A 22092-nucleotide genomic window follows, 5' to 3' on the forward strand; every position below is an offset into this window, starting at 1 on the left:
TCGAAGCCAAATTTTAGGAGACAATTTTTAAGCGAACTTCCTTAATGCATTACTCTGTTTTTGATTTACAATTTTTTTTAAATTCAACAACAAAAAAAAATCTAAATGTTTAATTACGAAGTTACCGAGAAATTAAAAAAAGAGTTTTAAAAAAATGACATCATTATCAAGACCATTTCATGTTGAACATACACACAGTCATTTTATTAAATGGTCATCCATATTCATCTTTTTTTTTCAATCAATGTTTTGGTCGATTTTTATTTCGCAATTTATAATTTACATCACCCCTATCTTTATATTTATCATCATCTATTGGTTGTGGTCGTTTGTTTTTATTTCGTAATTTATAATTTACATCACCCCTATCTTTATATTTATCTTCATCCATTTGTCCTTTCCTTCTTTTTGGTAACGTATTTTTAAACGGAACCTGTCCCCATTTAAGTTTAATTTTCTTTTCTTTTGGTTGTTCTGATTGGTCATTATCTATTGTCAATGGATCAAATGTTATTGATGAATCTTCTTTTCGTTTGGTTAACGATGGAACATGTATATGATCACTTATTTTCCATTTTGATTTACGTTGTTGTTGCTCTTGGTCATTGTGGGCTTTATTTTTATATGAAGAAAGGAAATGTGACAACAAGAATTGAATGAACACCACAACAAAAAGAAAGTAAGTAAGAATTTGACTTACCATGAACTTCAACTTGTTTCATTTGATGTCCTAACGAATTATTAGCATGACATTGATAATGTCCCACATCTTCAAATGATAAAGATTGTATGGATAATCTAAGATTATGTTTATCATTCGCCGTTTTATTGATCGATATTTTATATTTGGATTCGTTGCTACTGCTGTTGCTGTTGTTTTTGTTGTTGTTTACATTAATACTTTTTGATCCAAATGTCCAATAATTTAATGAAAGTGGATTTGCTTCAATCAAACAATTCAATGTTATATTCGAACCAATTGATGCACTATAAAAACATATTATTTTAAACAAACTATAATTAATAAACTATAAAAATGAATTGTTTTTTTCTCCATTAGCCTACCTGATCTGTTCGATTGGTATCCAAACGTGTGGAGGAACTGTGGTATTAAAAAAACGAAAAGAATTCAAAAACGTAAATTATAATTAGAGAAAATAACCGGAATCTTACATTGTTCATCAGGTAATTTAGTTTTTGTAGCATTTACATCATCCAAATTGATAATTTGAAGATTTTCGGCCAATGGAAACATTGTCAAACAACCACTGAAGAAAATTACGAAAAAAATCATTTTTACGTTTGGAGTTTTTTAGAAAACAAAAATAAGAAATACTTTGGAACTCAAATTCAAATAACTACAGGAAATTAAAAAAAAAATACAAAATTAATCCTTAAGTTTTTGACATTCGAATTTATATACCGAAAAAAAAATCGAACTGAAAAACGTTAATTCGAATTTTTGTTAATCAAATTTGAACATTTGTTTGTTTTACCCGATGTAATTTTGTTGTTATTTTTCTTATTGAATCTTCTTTGAAATTCATCCTATTTTTTTTTGAAATGAATCACACACCTCGCATCAACATTCCATGAGAAAATTTTTTTTGGATGATAACGATGTGAAATTCATATTCATTCATTCACAGTCAACTCTATCATGAGTGGAGGAACATTGTGTTAACAACATTGTTTTGTAATGGATTTAATTACTGATAATAACAATGATTTGACCGACATTTTCGATTAATGATGAAAATGAAAATATCTCTATATCTAAAACGAAACATTTGCTGTCAAAATAGTCAAATTCTCAATTGTTATCAAATGACAAAATGATTGATATGTAAGTAAGTTAAAATAGTTACGATTAAATCAACGATTCAGATAACAAAATGACAACAACAACAACAACAACAACAACATTGATGTGTTAATAGATAAATAGATTGACAGACAGACAGATGTAAGCAATCAGCAATCAATCGATTGGTAATCGATCGATCGATTTCATCATCATCATCAAGATTCCCCCAAAACAACAAATTTTTTGTTTTTTCACTAATTACAGATCGATTGTAGGTGGATCGAAATAGCCATCCATTCGAATGTTCAAATCGATAACAATCTAATTATTGATGACATTTACAATGTTTGGAACGAGAAAAAACAATGCAAAATTCTTCTTACAATCAGATTCGAGCCTCCTTTTTTTGTTTCACGATAATGAACGAATGTTTCAAATGAATCAAACGAATGTCAAGAAAACAACAAAATCGACTGAACGGGTGTGAAAAGTTCGTGATTTAAAGCGAAAAAAATGATACAATTCAGCATCAGCTACGTTCCGACAAATTTTTTTGAAACATTTTTCAACAACAAAAAAAAAATCAAAAATCAAAATTTTAACAACAACAACAATTTTGCTACTGGTCTTAAGGTGTGTTTTCTAAGGCGTTCTCTCTGTTCAGCATTTTTTCTTTAAAAAAATGATTCTAGATTTGTGACGATCATTATCAATCTGAAATATGACAAACAAACAATTAACATGATTGAATTTGAAGATATATATCGCACACACACACATAAACACCTAGTAAATTGATATTTTTCTAAATTTGAATCAAAAATGTATCGCTCGAAATGTAACGGTTATGATGATCTATTTGATTGATGAAAGGAGAAAGTATTTGAAGTGAATCAGTTCACTGGTGATCATCTTTTTTTGTTTTTTGGTGACGATTATAGATAGCTAGATAGATAGTTTGATAGTTTTGAAAAGGAACAGGTTTGCTCCGGCAATTGGTGATTGGAAATGTCTCTTATCAATCAAATTTTTGATTTTTCATGTTACTTTAGGCGCCAACAACTTTCGCTAACATTTTAACGATGCGATGATTTAGTTTTCGTTCGTTTGTTCATTCGTTTTTGGAATTGATAAAAAAAGAGAGAAACATCCAGAAACACAGAGAGAAGAGAAAGAGAAAATATGTTCAATTTAGCTGTTTGATAAAACATTTCTCTTGCTTTTCTGAATGTTTTTTCTTTATATTTTTTCTTTTCTTTAGTGGTAGATCCATCCTGAAAGTCGAAAGTGATAGTGTTTAGTGTTAGTTTTATTAACATATCCGATCTGATCCTGATGTTGTTTAGTTTCCAAGTTGACTTGGAATCATTGTTTATTTGAATTTCTGATGTTTTTGGTTGTTTGACATAACATATTCTGAATGCCAATAATCAACTCAGCCAAATTCGTTTGTTTTGTTTTTTTCGGGTTCGACGACGACAATTTTGAAAAAGTTTATAAGAAAATTCAAAGTTTTTTTGTTTGTGTCAAATTCGGTTTTTTTTTGCTTTTAAAGATACATCAAATGGTGAATGATGATTAAAAGAAATTATCATTTATTTGTTGGTAATAATAACAACACCAGCAACAACAACAACAACAACAATAACCGGATCAAAATGATTACAAAAGCATCCATATTACACATGATGATGACTTATTACATCATTTTTGGTAAGTTTTCATTATTCGAACAACAAAAAAACATAACATAACTCACGAATTTGTCGATCACATTATGTTGAAAGTAACAATCAATCGATTGATTGAATTTCATTTCGTTTTTTCATTTTCATTTCGCTACCTTTTTTCTGCCCAGAAAAAGAAAATGTTTAAATTGAAAAATTTGATATTCCATTTACAGGACACAAATTTTTTTTGTAACATTGATCATATGGATGATGAGACTTTGAAAAAAAAATTTCATCGTCCTTACTTGCTTGCTAACAGAAGCCCATTGATTGATTTAAATTATTAACTCTCTCGTATCCCTCAGCAAAATGCAAAAAAAAAAAAGTTTAAAATAACCTCATACAAAATCTTCACCTTATGCCACAAAATCTTCTTCAAAAAATATTATCAATTTTTTTTTGAATTGAATTTATTCACAGTGAAAACCTCGGTCATAATCTTCAGTTCATTTACAGTAAATGTTTTTGATGATGATCATCTTGATTATGGAAAATGCAAAATCAAACATCCATGCATGTGTGTGATGAGAAATTGAAGGAAAAAATTTATATAAATATCAAATGAAAGTAATTAGATTTTGTTAACTCATTCGGTCCCTGGCCAATATATAAGCAAGCAATGAATTTTTTTGTTGCCAACTAAAAATAGTTAGCTATTCTGTTTTGTTTGAAAATGATGACATTTGAATGACAAAACTTTATCCATTTTGGTAAAATTTGCAAAATTTGTAAAATTAATCTGTTCAATTTGGATTGAAATTAATTATAAATCACCACCACTCTGTTTGCATTGATTATGCACAAATTAATTTAGCATTTTTCTTCTTTAATCCACATTTTGCCCTGATCCACTCCTGATTTTCCAAAAACACTCGCACTCAGACAAAACATCGTCAATAATTCATATGCACGCGCGGGATAAAGCAAATTATTCTAATTTGATTCAAATGTAAAATGAATGTTTGTTTACAATGAATTTTTTTGTTGTTGTTGATTTATTCTGAATGCATTTTTTCCATATAATTTCTTCCAAAAGCAACAAAAAACAATTTTCATCATTGAAAATTTATTTGATCAAAAAAATTTTCTCCACCAATTTCATGTTGTTTATATATTGATGAAAAGTGAATTTGATTTTTGTTTTCACTATTTCACTTTTGCAATTTGATCATTTCAAATTGAAAACTGGATTTTTTTGATTTTTGTATTGTTCTTGATTATCATTGTCAAGATTGAACATGAATGAAAATGAATGAATGATTGACTACAAACAATTTATTCATTGATGAATTGAATTCTAATGTTTTTTTTTTTATTTTCGTTGAAAGTGAATTAGATTGATTTGTGGCCTACTACACAGGTATGATTTCATAATTTGCTCACTCTATAGTTGTTCTATGCTTATGCAGATGATAATAATTATTTTTTGCTTGAATCGCAGCAAATAAATCGATTAAACTCAATCGATTGATCGTTGTTCAATCTCTCTCTCAAATACAATGACAATTGAATATCAAATAAATGAATGAATGAACGGGCAAATGTTTGATGTAAATTAGACGATTTTTTTCCAATGTTTTCAAGGTTTTTTTTCATTCCACATTTCTTCAAAAGAAGTATATCGACATCGTCGTCGTCATGTTGTTGTTGGTCTAAAGACGTATACGCATTTAAATCCCTCTAAAATATCTTTTTTACATTGATGGGCAATGTTTTTCCATTCGTTTTTCGTTTATGTATTGAACATTTTTGACTACTGTATCATGTTTTTTTTTTGATATTCATTATGATAATGATGATTATTATTATTCCATTCATCAAAACAAGTTTACGATTTTTCTGTTTGTTTTGTTCTTATAATTCTTATCATCATCTTTTGATGATTTTTTTTGTTTCAAAAAAGTTCAATCGATTGAAAAATTATTCATGCTAATTCCATTCATTCAAATTGCAAATTGCAATAATAAAAATTTTACGGTCACATTTTTTTGAATTTAATCACAGTTGTTGTAGACATGAACTTTCTGATTAAATGAAATGAATGAAAAAATTGGACGGAAGAAGATGCGATTCAAAATTCAAAATGCATACGTTGTTGTTGTTGTTGTTGGAAAGTTTTTTTTCAAATGGCCTTTACAGAAAAATTATCAATCATAATTTTTTTCTTGTAAATCAAATCAAATTGTTGATGTTCGGAACTTTCCGAATGAAAAGAAAAAACGCTAATCAGAAATGAATGTAAATCATTATGGATTTAAAAAATGCAAATCATAATAGAAACATGATGATGATGATCAATCTAGATTATCAATTGATGGGCTGATGTTTCTTGTTCCCGGTAGCTGTTGTAAATTTTCGATTAATAATTTTCTCTAATTATCTTCGATGCATCTTGGTAATAATCATTTGATCGGAACATCACGTATCGATATCAAGGAGGAAAAAAATTTGACTAGATTTCGATATCATCGACTATTTCGACATCGATCGATCCATAAACATTGAATTTTTGTAAAAAAAAAAACAATTTGTCATCATTAGTATTTTATATAGGTGATCAAAAGTATAATTCATTCATTCATTCATTATGTTTTTTTTATATCATTATCATTATATCATCCTAAAAATAATGATGATTATCATTGTTATTTCATCGTTCTTGTTGTTGTTGTTTAACATTTCACATTATTATATTCATTCTTTATTCACAACAACAACAACAAAAAATTGTTTATCGTTATCGTTGACATTGACATCCAACAACAACAGAAGCATCCAGTTTTATAAATTTATTTCGTTGTTTTATAATTCTGTCGTAATTATCATTCATTTTTCTTCTCCTTCTTCGTTTTGTCATTGTTTTTGTTCGTGTTAATTTTCTTTTCCATCTATTTTCCATCAAGAGAACAAAAAAAATCTGTTACTTTTTCGTTTGTTTGAATGATCTACCAATTCATATTTCGGGCATGTCACACATTGTTCAAGGTAAACACTCACAAAAAAAGAGACGACACATTGATGTTGATCTGTTGTCATCTGACAAAAAAAAATCAACTACTGCTAATGATAATCAATTATGAAGTTTTGTCAATTCAAACATAAAACATATTTCAATTATGTATGAGAGTTTTTTCTTATTATTATTCGACAACTACTTTTGGTCAAGTGATTATATAATCTCTTTTATATATGACAGAAGATATTTCATCATAATTTTTTTGTTTCATTATTATTTTGGTTGATTATTAACCTTGGAATCTTCTTTTATAATCTAGATTATAATCACAGTGGTTATTATCACAAAGATCAAACATAACATTTCTTTTTTGCTTCGAAATTTCATGACCATTCACAGATGATTAAGTTTGTTTTGTTGTTGTTGATGAATTTTACTTCCTTGAATTTCTTTGATTTTTTTTTGAAAAATTTAATTTGTAATTAATTTTTAAAAATCACAAATTAAAATTCAATTTACAAAATTGTTGTTGTTGTTGAAAATTTATTCCAAAAAGTTTTTTTTGTCCAATTAAAAATTAATTTATGGAAATTTTCTTTCTTTGATTGTAATGAAACGAATTTTGTTGATGTTGTCGTTGAAAATGAACAAAGTTGTTTGGTTAGTTTGATCATATAATTGATAAACACATATATAGATGGTTAGTTGTGACATGAATGACATATTTTCGTGACAATATCTAAATATATAATATCCAGGATTCTTCTTTGTACCAGATATTCGGTTTTCTATGGTTAATTATGCAAATGATGATGATGAAAGAAAGGAAATTCCCACACAAACATCATAATCATAAACATTTGTTGTTGTTGTTGTTCGTAGTAGACAATACATAATAACAATACATAATCATCGATGTCATCAAATGACCCAACATCCAATTTTAGATCACATATTTAGTTCAACTGCATTGATATTTTTATGAAGATTTTTCTTTTCATTTCTTGATTCGAATGTTTCATTTTGTTTCGAACCAAATTCAATGCGCACACTCATATCGTTCGATTTGATATTCGACCATTTTCAGGATATTTATTTTCCACCTTTTTTTTCGGTTTCTGTCAAAAAATAGATAAAATTTTATTTGTCGATTAAAACTGTCAAAATGAATTCTGATCACAAAAAAAAATCAACAACACTTTCCCTTTTTCATGTCATTCGATGATTGTACTGAAAATGGTTATTATGAATTGTTGAAATTTGATTCAAAAATTATGCCAACATTACATATTTATACAGACCACCAACACAAAGTTTCGATAATAATTTTTGTCGATGGTCATCATCATCATCATCTTGATCATGATCTAGGCTTGTATATGGAATAGTAGAAAAAGATAATTGACAGTGTCCAATTGATTGTCAAATATGGATATGAAATATTTTTACTTACATTAAATTTCTATCAATAAGAATGAGATTCAAAAACATGAATGAGAAATTTGATTAGGCAATCGTTCGTGGAAAACAGAAATTCGACACATCTTACGATAATTGTTCATCGAGCAAAGAACAATTTCCATTCGAAATTCGAACAACAACAAACAAACAGACAAAAAATTTCTTCCGATATCATTGTGATTCGTTCATCACCATAATCGATTGTCAAAATTAAAAGCACTTGTTGTTAACACTTAATTTTGCTCAATTGAAAATTGCTCGACTGAACTGATTTTTGTCAAACATATCTCTTATCTGTTTCTTTTAACTTGGCAATCATTCAATTCGACAATAACATTTTTTTCATTGTTCTTTTTTGTTTGTTAAATAATTATTTTCTTAAATATCTTGAATTGACTTTGATGTGGGAAAAGATCATGCCAACATTAGGATTCAAGTAGCACAAAAAATGTTGCAATGAAAAAAAGTAATTCAAATCAAACTATTGAGCAATTAACACTCATTATCATCATCATCAAAAGTTTAACACATTTTAATCATGTAAAATTCTTATGTAGATTTCAAGATTTTTTTTGTGGAATTAATGTAAAACAAAAGGAATCAATCTTTGATGATGATTGATTGATTGATGATCTGAATGTGATGTTGAATAGCAAGATTATAAATGGGGAAAAATGGAATGGAAAAAACTTCTAATGACCATTCAATTCATGAATTCATTTCATGAGGTTTATTCAAATCAATCATTCAAATGTGGAAAAACAACAAAATTAACAACAAAATTAACATCGATTTGATCATTGTTTTTCCACAAAAATAATGATTTTAAATGATGATGATGATGATACACAGAAGTTTGTTTTGTTTGTTTGTTTGATGATTGATAGCCTTAAAATGTGATAGTTTTAGATCAATAATCATAGCTTGAATGAGCAACAAGTATCATGGATAATTTACCAGTGCAAACGAATTACCAAAAAACCAAAAATGATTGTTCAATTTGGCCAGAAAAAACAATAGACTAGGAATTTTTTTTGACAATTTGAAAAACAAAACAAAAAATTATTTTTAACATCAACTAATGATGATTATTATTTGCCATCAATAAACTAAAGTAAACATCCAATTCCAATGTTTTTTTTATTATCATTTGTTTTCTTGTTTTTTTCTTTGATATTTTTTAGTTCTTCTATCATTGACGACAATAACAACAGTATTAGTTTCGGGACAACAACATGAAAACATCATTATCAACAATAACAACAACAATGTATCGAATATAATCAACAGTAGATGGTCAAATTATCCGATATACAATAATCATAATGACAATGGTGTTGATGTTCATAGTTCATCATCACCGTTATCATCGTTATCATCATCTTTGTTACCGAAACATTTTAAATTATTATCTTCGCCTTTGATTACACAAACATCAGCTATTCAATCATCATTATCATCAACAACTAACCAGAACCAATTCATCAATGTTGATGAATTTCGAACCAATATATCTAAACAATTTAATTTCATATGCAATACACAATTCGGTTATTATCCTGATCCAGGAAATTGTTCATCATACTATATTTGTTCATTTGGTATACCATTACATAAAAATTGTTCAAAAGGATTATATTTTTCAATACGTTTACAGACATGTGATTGGCCTGCTAATGTACAATGTGAACAAGGTTTGTGTTTTTTCTGATTATTTTTGTTGAATTTCTTTTCTTTTTCTTCAAATTCAAAAATAAATTTTCAATCACCAAAACAGAATTTTCTTTTTCTTTTCCCTTTTCTATTATTGACATCAACAACGAGAAACAAAAAATTGGACATCCATGTTTCTTTTCTTCGGTTGTTGATCGGATGTGAGATTTATTTCTCAGATTATTATTATGTGTAGCCTATTATAATTTATTTTCAAGCAAAACTAAAATGAAAATTGATCAGTTGATTGACAGTCAGTCATTCAGTCAGTCAATCTGAATACGATGGTCATTCAAATCACTTAAATTATCATCATGATTGCTGCTGCTGCTACTACTCTCTCTCTCTCCTTGATATACTCTAATATTAACAATTTTCCAATTGTGATTAGAAACTTTATTTTGAAACGGATTTTCCCTTGTTGTTGTTGTTGTTTTATTTCACTTCAATTACAAATTAGATATTCGACAACAACAACAACGATGATGATGGAAAATAAAATTGGGCGACCCATTCTTAAGTTGAAAATTTCAGTGGATACACCTTTCACTTTCATAAATGATTTTTTTTCTTCTCAAGGCATCTATGTATGTGTGTTTACATTTAGGATTTTCTATTGAAAGGAATTTTGTATACCAAAAATAGCCGATATAAATAGTGGTGGTGGTCAATGATGGTCAAACTATTGACAACAACAACCAAACCAAACCAAACGAGAGAAAAAAACTGTCTCATTTTATTGATAGCCGATATTTTCTTATCTCTGGCAAACAATTTGCCCAAAAGCTTATTATCTAAGCATTAATAAGTATTGTTTATTTTTGTGATGTTTGCTACCATTTTTTTTTTTACTTTTCGATTGATCGATTGATGATGATGATAATGATAGCCGAACAACAACAAAAAAAGACAAACAAACTGAAAATCAGGGAAAAAAAATCTTACAGGATCATTGACAACAAGCGACTGCTATCACAGGCTATTAATCTGATAATAATAGTATTTTTTCCTGCATTAGAATTGGATCTTAATTTTTCTGATTATAATTCGATTCAAATTTCAATCGGATTTATCGACAACAAACGAAAAAAAAATTCGGGAAAACATAAATCATAATCTGCAAATCATTGATTGTTTTGTTTTCGATGATGATTGAAACAATGAAAGACTTCCGTCAAACAAAGTTCGGATGACAATCTTTATTCATTATGGTTCGTTTTTGGGAAAAGGAAATTTTACAATAATCAATTTCATGCCTGCAGTTTCTGGCATAATTTGATTCAATTTTTCTTCCAAAAAAAATATTTTAATGAAATTTAATCTTTCATTCGGAACCGAATTCGAATTCAAAATCTGTAATTTATCAAATGATATGATGATGATTTAATTTGTGTTCCGGTTTGATAATGGAAACATTATTATTGTTATTGTTATTTTAGATTCAAATTATTTTTTTTTTTTTTTTTTGCTTGTAAAGTTTCTTGTTATTTATTCAATCATCCATTATTATTATTATCTATTTGCACTCATATAGATTATTTATCGTTGAATGCTAAAACATCAATGTTCAATGTAATTGACGAGCCCAAATCATCAACAAGTATTGTTACAACAACAACAACAACAACACCGTTACCATTACCATTATTATTATCATCAGATTCAGCACCTTTACTATCGAATAGTTATACAGCTTCTCCTTCCAATAATCATATAACCACTTCGCCAACAACAACATTAACATACCGGAACATTTCTGAATATTTAAGAGATTTTTTTAATAAAAAAAGTAACATTGGTAGTAGTAATATAAATCATCATTACCCGACATTACAATCATCGAAATCAACTTTAATAAGTAAGAATCAATTATGTTTGCTTTCCATTATTATTATTATTACTTCCCCTTTTTATTTATTTCAATTGTTATTCATCAATCATTTTATTCTATTTTCTTTTTTTTGGCTACAGGAAACTTAACTAGCTTAAATTTAACACCACCATTGAATAGTTTAGAAAAACATAATTATGATCCGAAATTATTGAATAAACTATCACCAACATATGTTGTTGATGGTTTTGAAGTTCCACCGGCTTCAACAACAAAAACAACAAATAAAAATTTAAATGGATTGGATAAATTTACTTCACACCTATCAACATTTACTAATAATAGTCGTATTAATAATGCTAAATTTATTGAAATAAGTAAACTAAAAAATGATATGAATGAAAATCGAACACAAAACAACAATCAACAATTTCAAAAACGTCAAGGATTTGAACCATATTGGACAGAAACGGGTTATTTTACGATTGATGATAATGGTGATAATGATGATGATGATAAACGTATCAATCCATTTACAATTTACAATGATCAATCAACACCAAAAAGTTATTTTAATGATCATCATCATCATGTTGATCTACATTTGATATCAACAAATCCATATATAAATGATAATAATAATAATAATAATAAAAGACCGGAACCATTATATTGGATAAGTAACAATAATCCTTCATTACAATCGAGAAGTATCGATTCAAATCAGCCAAGACAACAACAACAACAACAATATTCAAATCAAAATATATTTCGATCATCATTCAATGGCTATGATGGCAAAAATTCATTGAAAAAAGGTGTTGTTGATTTTCGAAATAATTCTATTCTATTCAATTCATTCATTCATCTTTCTTGGATCAATCTTGATATTAATCTTACTTTATGTTTTTTTTCTCTCTCTCGGGGATTTATTTTATTTTTTTTTTATTTACAGATTCAAACATTGATGGTAAACTAACAACACTGAAACCATTGAATGAACGACCATTACGAAGAAAAATACCCGAACTTTATATAAAAATTGTAGCAAATGATAATTTTTCAACACCTTTTATGTCAGTAAATAATAATAATAATAATGGCCAAACAAATCGAGGATTGATTGTGCTGTCGAAACAACCATCACCATCATCGAAAACAAAAGCAGAGAAAAAACTTAATTATGAAATTAATGAAAGATTACTTGCACCATTCAAACATAAAACCATTGAAGAAGATAGACTATTTAGTATGATACGTTCAGACAACAATATTAAGAATGCGAAACCAAAACATCGTAATCGTAATGGCAATGTCAATGAACAACAACAAAAAATTGTTTATTCGGATGGATTTAATCGTTATACAGATCAAAAAACTACTGCTATTCCAACATATAAAATGATTAATCAGGTAACACATGCAAGTAGATTTAGGAAAAAAATTATTCGTAAAAAGAAAATGAATTATCAACCAACATCATCTTTATCATCATTGTCACCACCATCATCGGCAATGGCTGCCAGTTCTTCATCATCATTATCAAATGTTTATGGTCATCATCCATCTACAAATCTTTTAACAGGAACATTAGTGACCAGTTCATTCAATAATAATAATGAACAAAAAATACGAAGAAATAGTCGACCACCACTATATAAAAGTTTAGATAAAGCTACTACATTACCGTTTAATTATCCACATAATACATCGCCACGAATTTGGACTCCATCATCATCATCATCATCGTTTATGAATTTTTCACCAACAACATCGGCTCCTATTATTGAATATACATCGGATAATATACCATCGGTTGAACGTTTAGCATCAACAACATTGAAACCAACACAACGAAATCGACCACAACAATTACATGAAACAATAGGTATATATAGGAAAAATAATTCATCAAATAAAAATGATAATATCAATCATCATCATAAACTATTAATGAAATCAATGAATAATGATAAAACTGAAAGTATAATGGTTGTACCAATGGATTCTAATTCAAATAAATATTTAAATCTTGCACAATATAATAGTTATGTTGTGATGCCCAATAGCTATTACAATAATGAAAATAATAAAAATAGTCAAACATCAATGACTAAAAATGATGAAATTCAAAAACAATTCAAAAATCCTATCGATACATTAGAAGAGTTTATTAAGAAAACTATAAAAGATGTTGCCAAGATAGAGCCACAAAAGTATTCTGTCACTTCATCATCGATGACAACAACAACAACAACAACGCCGCTTCCACCGCCATCAATGTTGGCCACAACAATTTTGCCAAATACGCCTCAAGGTTTTGAAACGAAAAAAGAACAAGTTTATAAAAAAATTAAAGCCATTAATGGATATCGAAGAAGTCGTAAATATCGTCCATTAATATCATTAGATCAAAATATTTCGACAAAAAAATCAAACATAACAAATTCTCATCATGAACAAAAATCAGATATTGTTACATTCAATAATCGAAATAATAGTAAAATCATCAATCTGTCTGATCCAAGCACGATTACTGTATATGAAACATTAAAAAATAATGATGTTGATCAAGAACGAACATCATCATTATACAAAACGATAGATGATCAATGGTCATTGACCACTACTTCAAGTCCTTTATTGACAAAATTGACTTATGGTGATCGATCAATATCGTCGATTATTCCAACAACCATTAGGCCCGAAAATTGGAAAGAAAATATTGATATACCAACCGATATGAATACAATACCGATAACCAGTACAACAAAATCACCACTATATACATTGAATAAACCAAAAAATAAAACAAAAATTGGAATAAAAATTCGTTTGCCTTCAAGTTCAACTTCAACAACAACAACAACTGTACCGACGATTACCATGTTACCGAAAACAGGGCCAACACCAAAGAATTATACAGAATATAATTACTATGATTATGATAATTATGATAATGTTCAAGATTATAACTATGATGATGAATATTATAATAATATGTTGAATGAAGGTAAAATATCAACAACCACTTCAACAACAACGACAACAACAACTACAACTACTTTAGCACCGCCATCATCATCCATTTCTTCATTATCATCATTTCACATGAATAACAGTATTAAAAAACAAAACGTAACAAGGTAATATCTAGTGTTTAACCCATTTTCTTTTCCATTTAATTTAAATAATATGAATTACTTATTTGATTTTCACATATAGACAAGGCAAAAAACCACTTATTTATCTTAGGAATAAACCTCGACCTACTATTCGTCGTTTAGTTATAAAAGATCCTGGTGAGAATGTGAAAATAATTTCAGCATCACGACCACAACCATTATATCCACAACCAAAAGCATTGGTAACGGCAAATAAATGCGATAAACGTAAATGTCGTTTACCTGATTGTCGATGCGGTAGTTCCGACATTCCTGGCAATTTTTCCAGCAAACAAATCCCACAACTTGTTATGTTGACATTTGATGATGCAGTTAATGATCTAAATTGGGATCTTTATGAAGAGTTATTAAATTCAGGACGAAAAAATCCTAATGGTTGTCCAATTAAAGCAACATTCTATGTTTCACATGAATGGACTGATTATGGACAAGTTCAAACATTATATTCTAGAGGTCATGAGATTGCATCACATACTATTTCGTAAGTTTTATTTATGAAATTAAAATGAATTTTTTTCTAAAAATATTTCTTTGGAAAAAAAATGAATTAAAGGCATCGATTTGGTGAAAAATTTTCCAAAGATGAATGGATCAAAGAAATAAATGGACAAAGAGAAATATTAAATTTATATGGTGGTGTTAAATTTGAAGATATTCGTGGTATGAGAGCACCTTTCTTGCAGACTGGAGGCAACAATATGTTTGAAATGTTATATGAAACTAATTTCACTTACGACTCATCATTACCAGTTCAAGAGAATCATCCAGCCTTTTGGCCATATACACTTGATTATGCATTATCACATAGTTGTAACATTCCACCTTGTCCAACAAAATCGTTTCCAGGTATGATGAGAAAAAAAACGAATTTGCATTTTTTTTTCTTTTCTCTTGTGTTCCTATAATTAGATTCTAATCAATTAATAAATGGCTAAAATTTCTATTATCATTATCATTGAACAGGTGTTTGGGAAGTTGGTATGATTATGTGGACCGATTTACGTGGTGGCCGATGTTCGATGGGAGATGCTTGCACAAATCCATCGGATGAAAATGGTGTTTACGAAATGTTAATCAAAAATTTTAACAGACATTATAAAAATAATCGTTCACCATTTTCATTATATTATCATAGTGCATGGTTTAATGTACAACATCATCGAAAAGGATTTCTTCGTTTTTTGGATGAAATTTTACAACATCAAGATGTTTATATGACAACAACATGGCAAATGTTACAATGGGTTCGACAACCAGTATCATTAGATCAATTAAATTCATTTGAACCATTTCAATGTAACAAACAAGAAAAACCAATACGTGAATGTACACGTGCAAATATTTGTAATGTTCATTCAAAACAAGGATCGCGTACATTACGTACATGTCAAGAATGTCCAACAACATTTCCATGGATAGGTAATACAGGATTTTCCAAATCCAAATATGGCTAAAACAAAACAGAACTGAATTAATTAATTTGTTTGATTTGATTTCAAAAAAAATTTGTGGCAAACAAAAATCAATTGTGATCATTTTAATTGTTATCATTTTTAAAGATTGCCATTGTCATTTTTATTGACATGTCAATTGCACTAGTCATTCTGTTTTCCATTTTTTAAAATTTTTCCATAAGATTTACATAACATTAACTTATTGTTTGAACAAAATGAAAAAAAAATGTTAAATGGAATAAAATTGTTAAACATAATAATTTTTAAAAAATAAATGATTTTGATTTTCATATCATAAAATTGTTTTTCTTCAAGTTTAATTAACGCATTTACAGGTAAACAAATGTAAACAAAATTTAAGTTGCAATAAAAGAGCAAAGTTTGAGTTTCTTGATAATGATGTAAAATGAAATTATACACAGAAAAAAAAACAAAATTGAAATAATTATTAGAATTAATAAAATGGGAAAAAAATTAAGCAAAAAAAAACAGTGTGTTTTTAGTGTGATCATAATCAAAGTTTTAAAGATACACGACAAGTGAATAATAATTAATAAAATTTAAAAACGACTTTTTGTCCATATAATTTTTTTTTATGATTATAATTTCAATTAAAATAGATAGAATGATTATATAAAACAGAATTTAACTGACTAAAACAATATTATTATTTTTTTAAAATAATTAATTGAGTTTTGTTTTGCTCATTTTGTATTTTTTTATTTGTATTCTCATATATATCACATAAAATTTTCTTTTGTTTTGTTTTTTGGTCTCTAATTTTGGTCAGAGTTATTTTATCTGTTTTTTTTGTATACAAACAATTCTCACTGTAATATATATACTTTAAGGTTGGTCATTATAATAATTGATTTGTTGATGGATGGATTTGATTTGTCTTGTTATCAATCATGGATTAGTTACAAATGTGTATTTAGATTTCACCATTCTGTTCGATTAGATTTTGTTGTTGCATTGTATGTAATTTTTTATTTGTGACATCAAGACGAAACATTTCCGTTTGTAGTTCAGCCATACGATCAGATAATTCACCACAATTCTGTGGTTCGATATCAGTTTCACTTAATTTTGATTTGGTTACATATTCTTCAATCTATATGATTGATAAAAATCAAAAAAAAAGAATTAATGAAAAGATAATAATATCGAAGAAAATATACCTTTGTTTCAAGCGAGCTTATTTTCTGCCGTAATTCAGCTACTAATTGTGTTTGTTCCAATTCTTTAATTCGTTTCATCATTTGTTGTTCTTTCATTTGGAAATCTAAATCGGAAAATTTACTTTTTTCTTTATTTAGTAACGTATGTGCTTGACGTTCTCTTTCGAGAACATCATCATACTGTTCTTGTAATTTTTTCATTTCATCAGCTTGACGCCTGATCTGATTCATAGTGACATTGTTTTGTGTTTCAAGTTCCATAACTTTTTGTCGTAATTCTTTTAGATCAGAAAATGCTTCAGCTTCTCGTAATTTTGCTGACATAAGTTCTGTTTTAAGTTTATTGATTTCGACTGCTTGATCGGAATTGCGCTTAACAGCGCTGAGTATTTTCAAAGGACTTGATGTAACCGATAATGAAGGTAATGGAGTTGATGTTCCGTTCAAGCTATTGCTATTTAATGAATTACCATTGGAACCATTTTCCAAACTATTTGGTTGAGATGATTCGGCACTTTCAGGATGCATTGCTGACATATGTTCGTTCCACATTATTCGTAATTCAGCAATTTTTTCTTTCAATTCTTTGATGCTTAAATTGGCTTCAGCTTCACGTAATTTGACAGCTAACAATTCATCTTGTAATTTAGCTGTTGCGTGATCAGCTGGCAAACGACGTAAATGATTGATTTCTTCTTCAAGTTGGCGGATACGTTCTCTTAAATTTTTCATTTCTTCATGATTTTCAGCATCACGCAATTTGACAGCAATCAATTCCTCCTGTAATGATTCAATCAATTGTTGATGTTCTTTATTTTCAAGGGATTGGCTCAGTTCCCGTTTTTCTTTCAGCTCTATTATAGTGTTTGCTGCTTGCTCTAATTCACCGCGTAAATCTTGCTCCAATAATTTTGCGGCAGCAAGCTCTCGTTTTATTACAAAATTATCTTCAGCTTCTTGAGCACGGCTTACTTGGCCCTGTATAAGTTTGTCTGCCAATTCTCCGCTTTCATGTTCCAGATTGTCGATCCTTTGTCGAAGTAATCGATTTTCAGTACGTAATCGCTTTACAACAAAAAAAAGAGAATAAAAATCAAACAAAATCGACAAATTATTATTATTATTATTATAAACTTACCCGTAATTCAACAAGCTCTTCTTGTTCTTTAGCTTTGATTGTTTGGTAATCTTTGGATAATTTTTTCATTTTTTTCTGATCATATTTAACATTAACAGCAAGATGAACTAAATAATCCGGATCGATGTCGCATCGTAAAGGCATTTCTTTTTGAAAATATTTAAGCAAGCCTTCCATATCAAGTTTAAGCAAATCATCACGACATAGTTGTAAGATTGCAATGGAAAGACGAAAAATGATATCAATGCCTTCTGATAAGAACAGATCCATAACTCGTGTAGATAGATGAATAGGAAGATTTGATGTAAAAAGTGTAAGAAACCAGGATGATGCAAACATTGATGTATGAAAGTTTTGTTGTTGAAAATGATTATAAAGTTCGGGTAAAAGTTCCTAAAAAAATAAGAAAAAATTATTAATGAATTTATTTAAAATGTAACTAAATTCAACAAACCTGTACTAAACATTCAAGCTGATAGATACAAAGGCCAAGTTCAGCCATAGTTGGTTTGAACATTTCTCTAAGTCGATAATCATACATTAAAGCTTGAAATACTGTAAAAGCATCTTCTTCCGGCATATTTAACAATAATAAACCAACAACAAAAGCACTTCCTTGACAGTATCCAACTTCTGAATCAAAAATCGAATATGCTTTCATAACATTGAATAAACCGATTTGTCCTATCGAATCTTTTTCTTTAAAATATTCATGTTCGGGAAATGTTCTTGGAATGTCTCTTTTAATGACTTTTTCACATGGCGAACTAAATTTTAATAATGGTGCATATTTTTCTCGTACTGCAACACGATTATTATGGACATTGCACAGCAATTGCCAAACTAAGCCACGTAAATTTGTGGGTACGCCTTTACGAACCAAATCCTAAACCAGCAAGAAAAAAATATCAAAGTTAATGCAAAAACAAATTATAATCAAAATATTGCAAACAACCTGAACAAGAGTTTTTTGTTTTTTATAAATATTGGCCCAATCATTGACTATCTGTCCCCAAACTTGATATATATCATCGGCATTACCATTGCACAATTGATTCAATTGTTCTGAATTGCTTATTTCAGATGTCTCTGATGATCGGCGTGAATGATTTGAATGTAATGAATTTAATGATTTCATATCTGTTTCCAATAGTCTGTTATGGCCATCAAAAACAAAACAAAAAATTGAATTGAATTGATGATTAGTATACATAATAACAGGTGTAACTCTTTCACGGGTTTCGGGCGTATATTATTATTGTAATTACCTGTTTTGTTCTTCAAGTTTTGCTAATAATTCAAGTTCTGCATTAGAAATTTTTTCTTTTGATTGTTGTTCAATTGATACTATAGGTAAATAGAATATATATCATGAATTAATAATCAATGAATAAGAAATTCCAATAGAATAGTAATCAAAATACCATTTTCATTAATCAGATCGATAGTAGTTGTAGCAGCAGCCATTGGATATTTTACAATCAGAAAAATGAAAATGTGAGTATTGATGATGATGATGATGATTTGAAGTCAAAAAATATTCGACTATTTGTTGATGTTGTTTAGCAATGATAATAATTAGATTTGTTGTAGAAATCTTCATTTGAACGTTGTTATCATCATCATTAATATATCGAATCAATATTTAACATGTGTTTTTTCATATGAAAAATTTATTTATTTATTTGATAGAAATAGTTTATTGGTTATGGAAATTGATGATCATAATCAAAGTATCACAGTGTTGCAATTATGATTCTGTATTGAATAGAAAAGAAAAATGAAAAAAAATGATAATCATATATTTGGAACATGTAACAAAAAAAATACATCCTAGTAATATGAATCAAATTACAAAAGAAAAAATTCATTTAAATTCATTCCATTCATTTGTATAAATTATAACCAATGGCATAATGATTATAATGCATCGAGAAAAGACATTGAAATACACCGAATTTTAATTTGATTCACACACACACAGGTAAAAAAGCAAAACAAAAAACAAAAATTTCGTATGAGAAAACATATTTGAATAATAATAATAATATTATTCCCAATAGTTTTTTTTCATATTCATTATTATTATTATATGTTGGAAAACATCAACATTTGCAACAACGTTAAAAACAGAACAGAAGCACCAACTACGAATAAAGAAACAACAACAAAAAGAGTACAATCCCTGATAATGTTTGTGGTATATTTTCATTATTTTATTGAATTGTTATGAGCCTATATGAGAGGTCAGTATGTTTAATTTTAGAATCATGTGGACTGAAAAAAATGACTGTCTGATAACCAAAAATAAGATACATGTTGAGAAACAAACAAACAAAACAGAAAGGTTTTCAAATAAAATTCGCTAACAAACAAAAAAACATCAAAAGTATCAAAGTAATTAATCAATTCATTTAGCTATAGACATTAATCTGATCAAAGTGAATGATCTGATATGATGATCAAATGGAATAAAAATGTTTTGAGGGCAAAATCATTTCAAAAAATGGTCATTTTTTTTATCAATAAAGACATGGGTGAAAATGAAATCATCACTTTCGAATGAATTAATAAATGTTCGTGCTTTTTTCGAAAAAATTTCTTGATCGACACACACACCAATGAAAGTTAAACATACACACACTGAATGCTTATATTTTCATAATATAAACAATAATGTCCGAATTGACCAATTTTTATTTTGCAATGAAAAAAAAATATTGTTTGCCCAAAGCCTATGCAATCAATATAGACAAAACGGAAAAAAAATGTCGAACATTGATCAAACATGTGAAGCACAATGAATCCATAGGAAACATCGGTTTACCAATGTTTCGATTATGATGATGATGATGGAAAAAATAATATTTTTAGATAAATCAATTTTCATCATCAAACATAGAAACATATTTACAATATGTGTGTGTTTATATCATCAACAAAACAAAAGCGAAAACAAAAATTGATTCATCTGGTCGATAGATTTCATAGACATTTTGTTTTTTTTTGACAAGTTGAACATTCTTTATATATTCTATATATGTCTATATTATTAATAATGAAAATCAAATGAAATGAAAAATGTTTGAAAATAACCATATGTATCCAACAACAAAACAAAAACATTTACAATCGGATAAATGTAAATCATGTTATTTGATTGTTTTGTTTTGGATATATTTTCAATAAAAATGAAACAAAAAACATGTGCAAAAATATGATCTGGATTTTCAAAGAAATTCATAAACAAAATGAACTTCATTCTGGGCAATTTGAAATCATATTTAGGATTTTTTTCTATGGTTTCCAAACCAAAATCCTGCTTAAACGAATCAAAATATGATTGAAAATGGCAAACATTTCAATAAAATTTCAGGAAACACCATGATGATGATTACAAAAAATATTAATAATTTCATCATTCGGTTGACATCTGTCATTTTTTGTAAATTTTAATTTTTTACCGAAATAATAATGAAAATCTAAATAACAACAACAACAATGTACATGTAAATGTGATGCGTCACTAAACATTTTTATAAATAAAAAATAATAATAATGAAAAACAAAATGGGGAAAAAAACAAAATGAACAACAATTCATTCATTCAGAACGAGAGAGAGAGAAAAAAAATGT

At 28.0% G+C, this 22092-nt stretch overlaps 3 protein-coding genes and 1 long non-coding RNA gene across 6 annotated transcripts; 1 reads left to right on the forward strand and 3 right to left on the reverse strand.

The window, feature by feature from the left end:
• Window positions 1-95: 95 nt before the first annotated feature.
• On the reverse strand, window positions 96-1386 carry LOC113794034 (uncharacterized). Its single transcript, XM_027344121.2, has 4 exons — window positions 1174-1386; window positions 1066-1102; window positions 701-987; window positions 96-612 (listed from the first exon to the last, which is right to left on the reverse strand). The coding sequence occupies exons 1-4, from the start codon at window positions 1292-1294 to the stop codon at window positions 242-244; spliced, it is 816 nt and encodes a 271-aa protein (XP_027199922.2). The 5' UTR covers window positions 1295-1386; the 3' UTR covers window positions 96-241.
• A 1734-nt stretch (window positions 1387-3120) lies between these two features.
• LOC113794032 (uncharacterized) lies at window positions 3121-16397 on the forward strand. 3 transcript variants are annotated; one of them, XM_027344118.2, is made up of 8 exons: window positions 3121-3520; window positions 9139-9648; window positions 11202-11525; window positions 11639-12316; window positions 12454-14644; window positions 14724-15164; window positions 15237-15529; window positions 15647-16397. In XM_027344118.2, exons 1-8 carry the CDS (start codon window positions 3379-3381, stop codon window positions 16135-16137), a joined length of 5070 nt encoding a protein of 1689 aa, XP_027199919.2. In that variant the 5' UTR covers window positions 3121-3378; the 3' UTR covers window positions 16138-16397. The 3 variants fall into 3 exon arrangements, with proteins under 3 accessions (XP_027199919.2, XP_075676879.1, XP_075676881.1); XM_075820764.1 differs by lacking the exon at window positions 3121-3520 and adding an exon at window positions 6489-6522; XM_075820766.1 differs by lacking the exon at window positions 3121-3520 and adding an exon at window positions 8270-8420.
• Window positions 7017-8165, reverse strand: LOC142645188 (uncharacterized). The gene is made up of 2 exons (XR_012846347.1): window positions 7947-8165; window positions 7017-7865 (listed from the first exon to the last, which is right to left on the reverse strand). It is a non-coding gene; the product is annotated as an uncharacterized LOC142645188 (long non-coding RNA).
• On the reverse strand, window positions 16206-20214 carry Evi5 (ecotropic viral integration site 5). The gene is made up of 7 exons (XM_027344139.2): window positions 19881-20214; window positions 19725-19803; window positions 19412-19610; window positions 18911-19342; window positions 18457-18849; window positions 17319-18383; window positions 16206-17251 (listed from the first exon to the last, which is right to left on the reverse strand). The coding sequence occupies exons 1-7, from the start codon at window positions 19921-19923 to the stop codon at window positions 17072-17074; spliced, it is 2391 nt and encodes a 796-aa protein (XP_027199940.1). The 5' UTR covers window positions 19924-20214; the 3' UTR covers window positions 16206-17071.
• Window positions 20215-22092: the final 1878 nt, after the last annotated feature.

Source organism: Dermatophagoides pteronyssinus, unplaced genomic scaffold (assembly GCF_027571235.1).
Source record: "Dermatophagoides pteronyssinus isolate colony J.1.1.1.1 unplaced genomic scaffold, Derpt_VIB-CSIC_2022.12 sq0001, whole genome shotgun sequence".
Taxonomy (NCBI): Eukaryota; Metazoa; Arthropoda; class Arachnida; order Sarcoptiformes; family Pyroglyphidae; genus Dermatophagoides; species Dermatophagoides pteronyssinus.

Excerpts from the sequence above, each read along its gene's own strand:
- LOC113794034 (XM_027344121.2), bottom strand. The coding sequence starts at position 1,294 with ATGATTTTTTTCGTAATTTTCTTCAGTGGTTGTTTGACAATGTTTCCA. Across the intron at positions 1,103-1,173 it reads TAAATTACCTGATGAACAAT|TTCCTCCACACGTTTGGATA; the intron begins GTAAGATTCCGG and ends TTAATACCACAG. Across the intron at positions 613-700 it reads GAAACAAGTTGAAGTTCATG|CCCACAATGACCAAGAGCAA; the intron begins GTAAGTCAAATT and ends ATAAAAATAAAG.
- LOC113794032 (XM_027344118.2), top strand. The coding sequence starts at position 3,379 with ATGATGATTAAAAGAAATTATCATTTATTTGTTGGTAATAATAACAAC. Across the intron at positions 3,521-9,138 it reads GACTTATTACATCATTTTTG|TTCTTCTATCATTGACGACA; the intron begins GTAAGTTTTCAT and ends GATATTTTTTAG. Across the intron at positions 15,165-15,236 it reads ATTGCATCACATACTATTTC|GCATCGATTTGGTGAAAAAT; the intron begins GTAAGTTTTATT and ends AATGAATTAAAG.
- Evi5 (XM_027344139.2), bottom strand. The coding sequence starts at position 19,923 with ATGGCTGCTGCTACAACTACTATCGATCTGATTAATGAAAATG. Across the intron at positions 19,804-19,880 it reads CGATCTGATTAATGAAAATG|TATCAATTGAACAACAATCA; the intron begins GTATTTTGATTA and ends ATTTACCTATAG. Across the intron at positions 18,850-18,910 it reads AGCTTGAATGTTTAGTACAG|GAACTTTTACCCGAACTTTA; the intron begins GTTTGTTGAATT and ends TTATTTTTTTAG.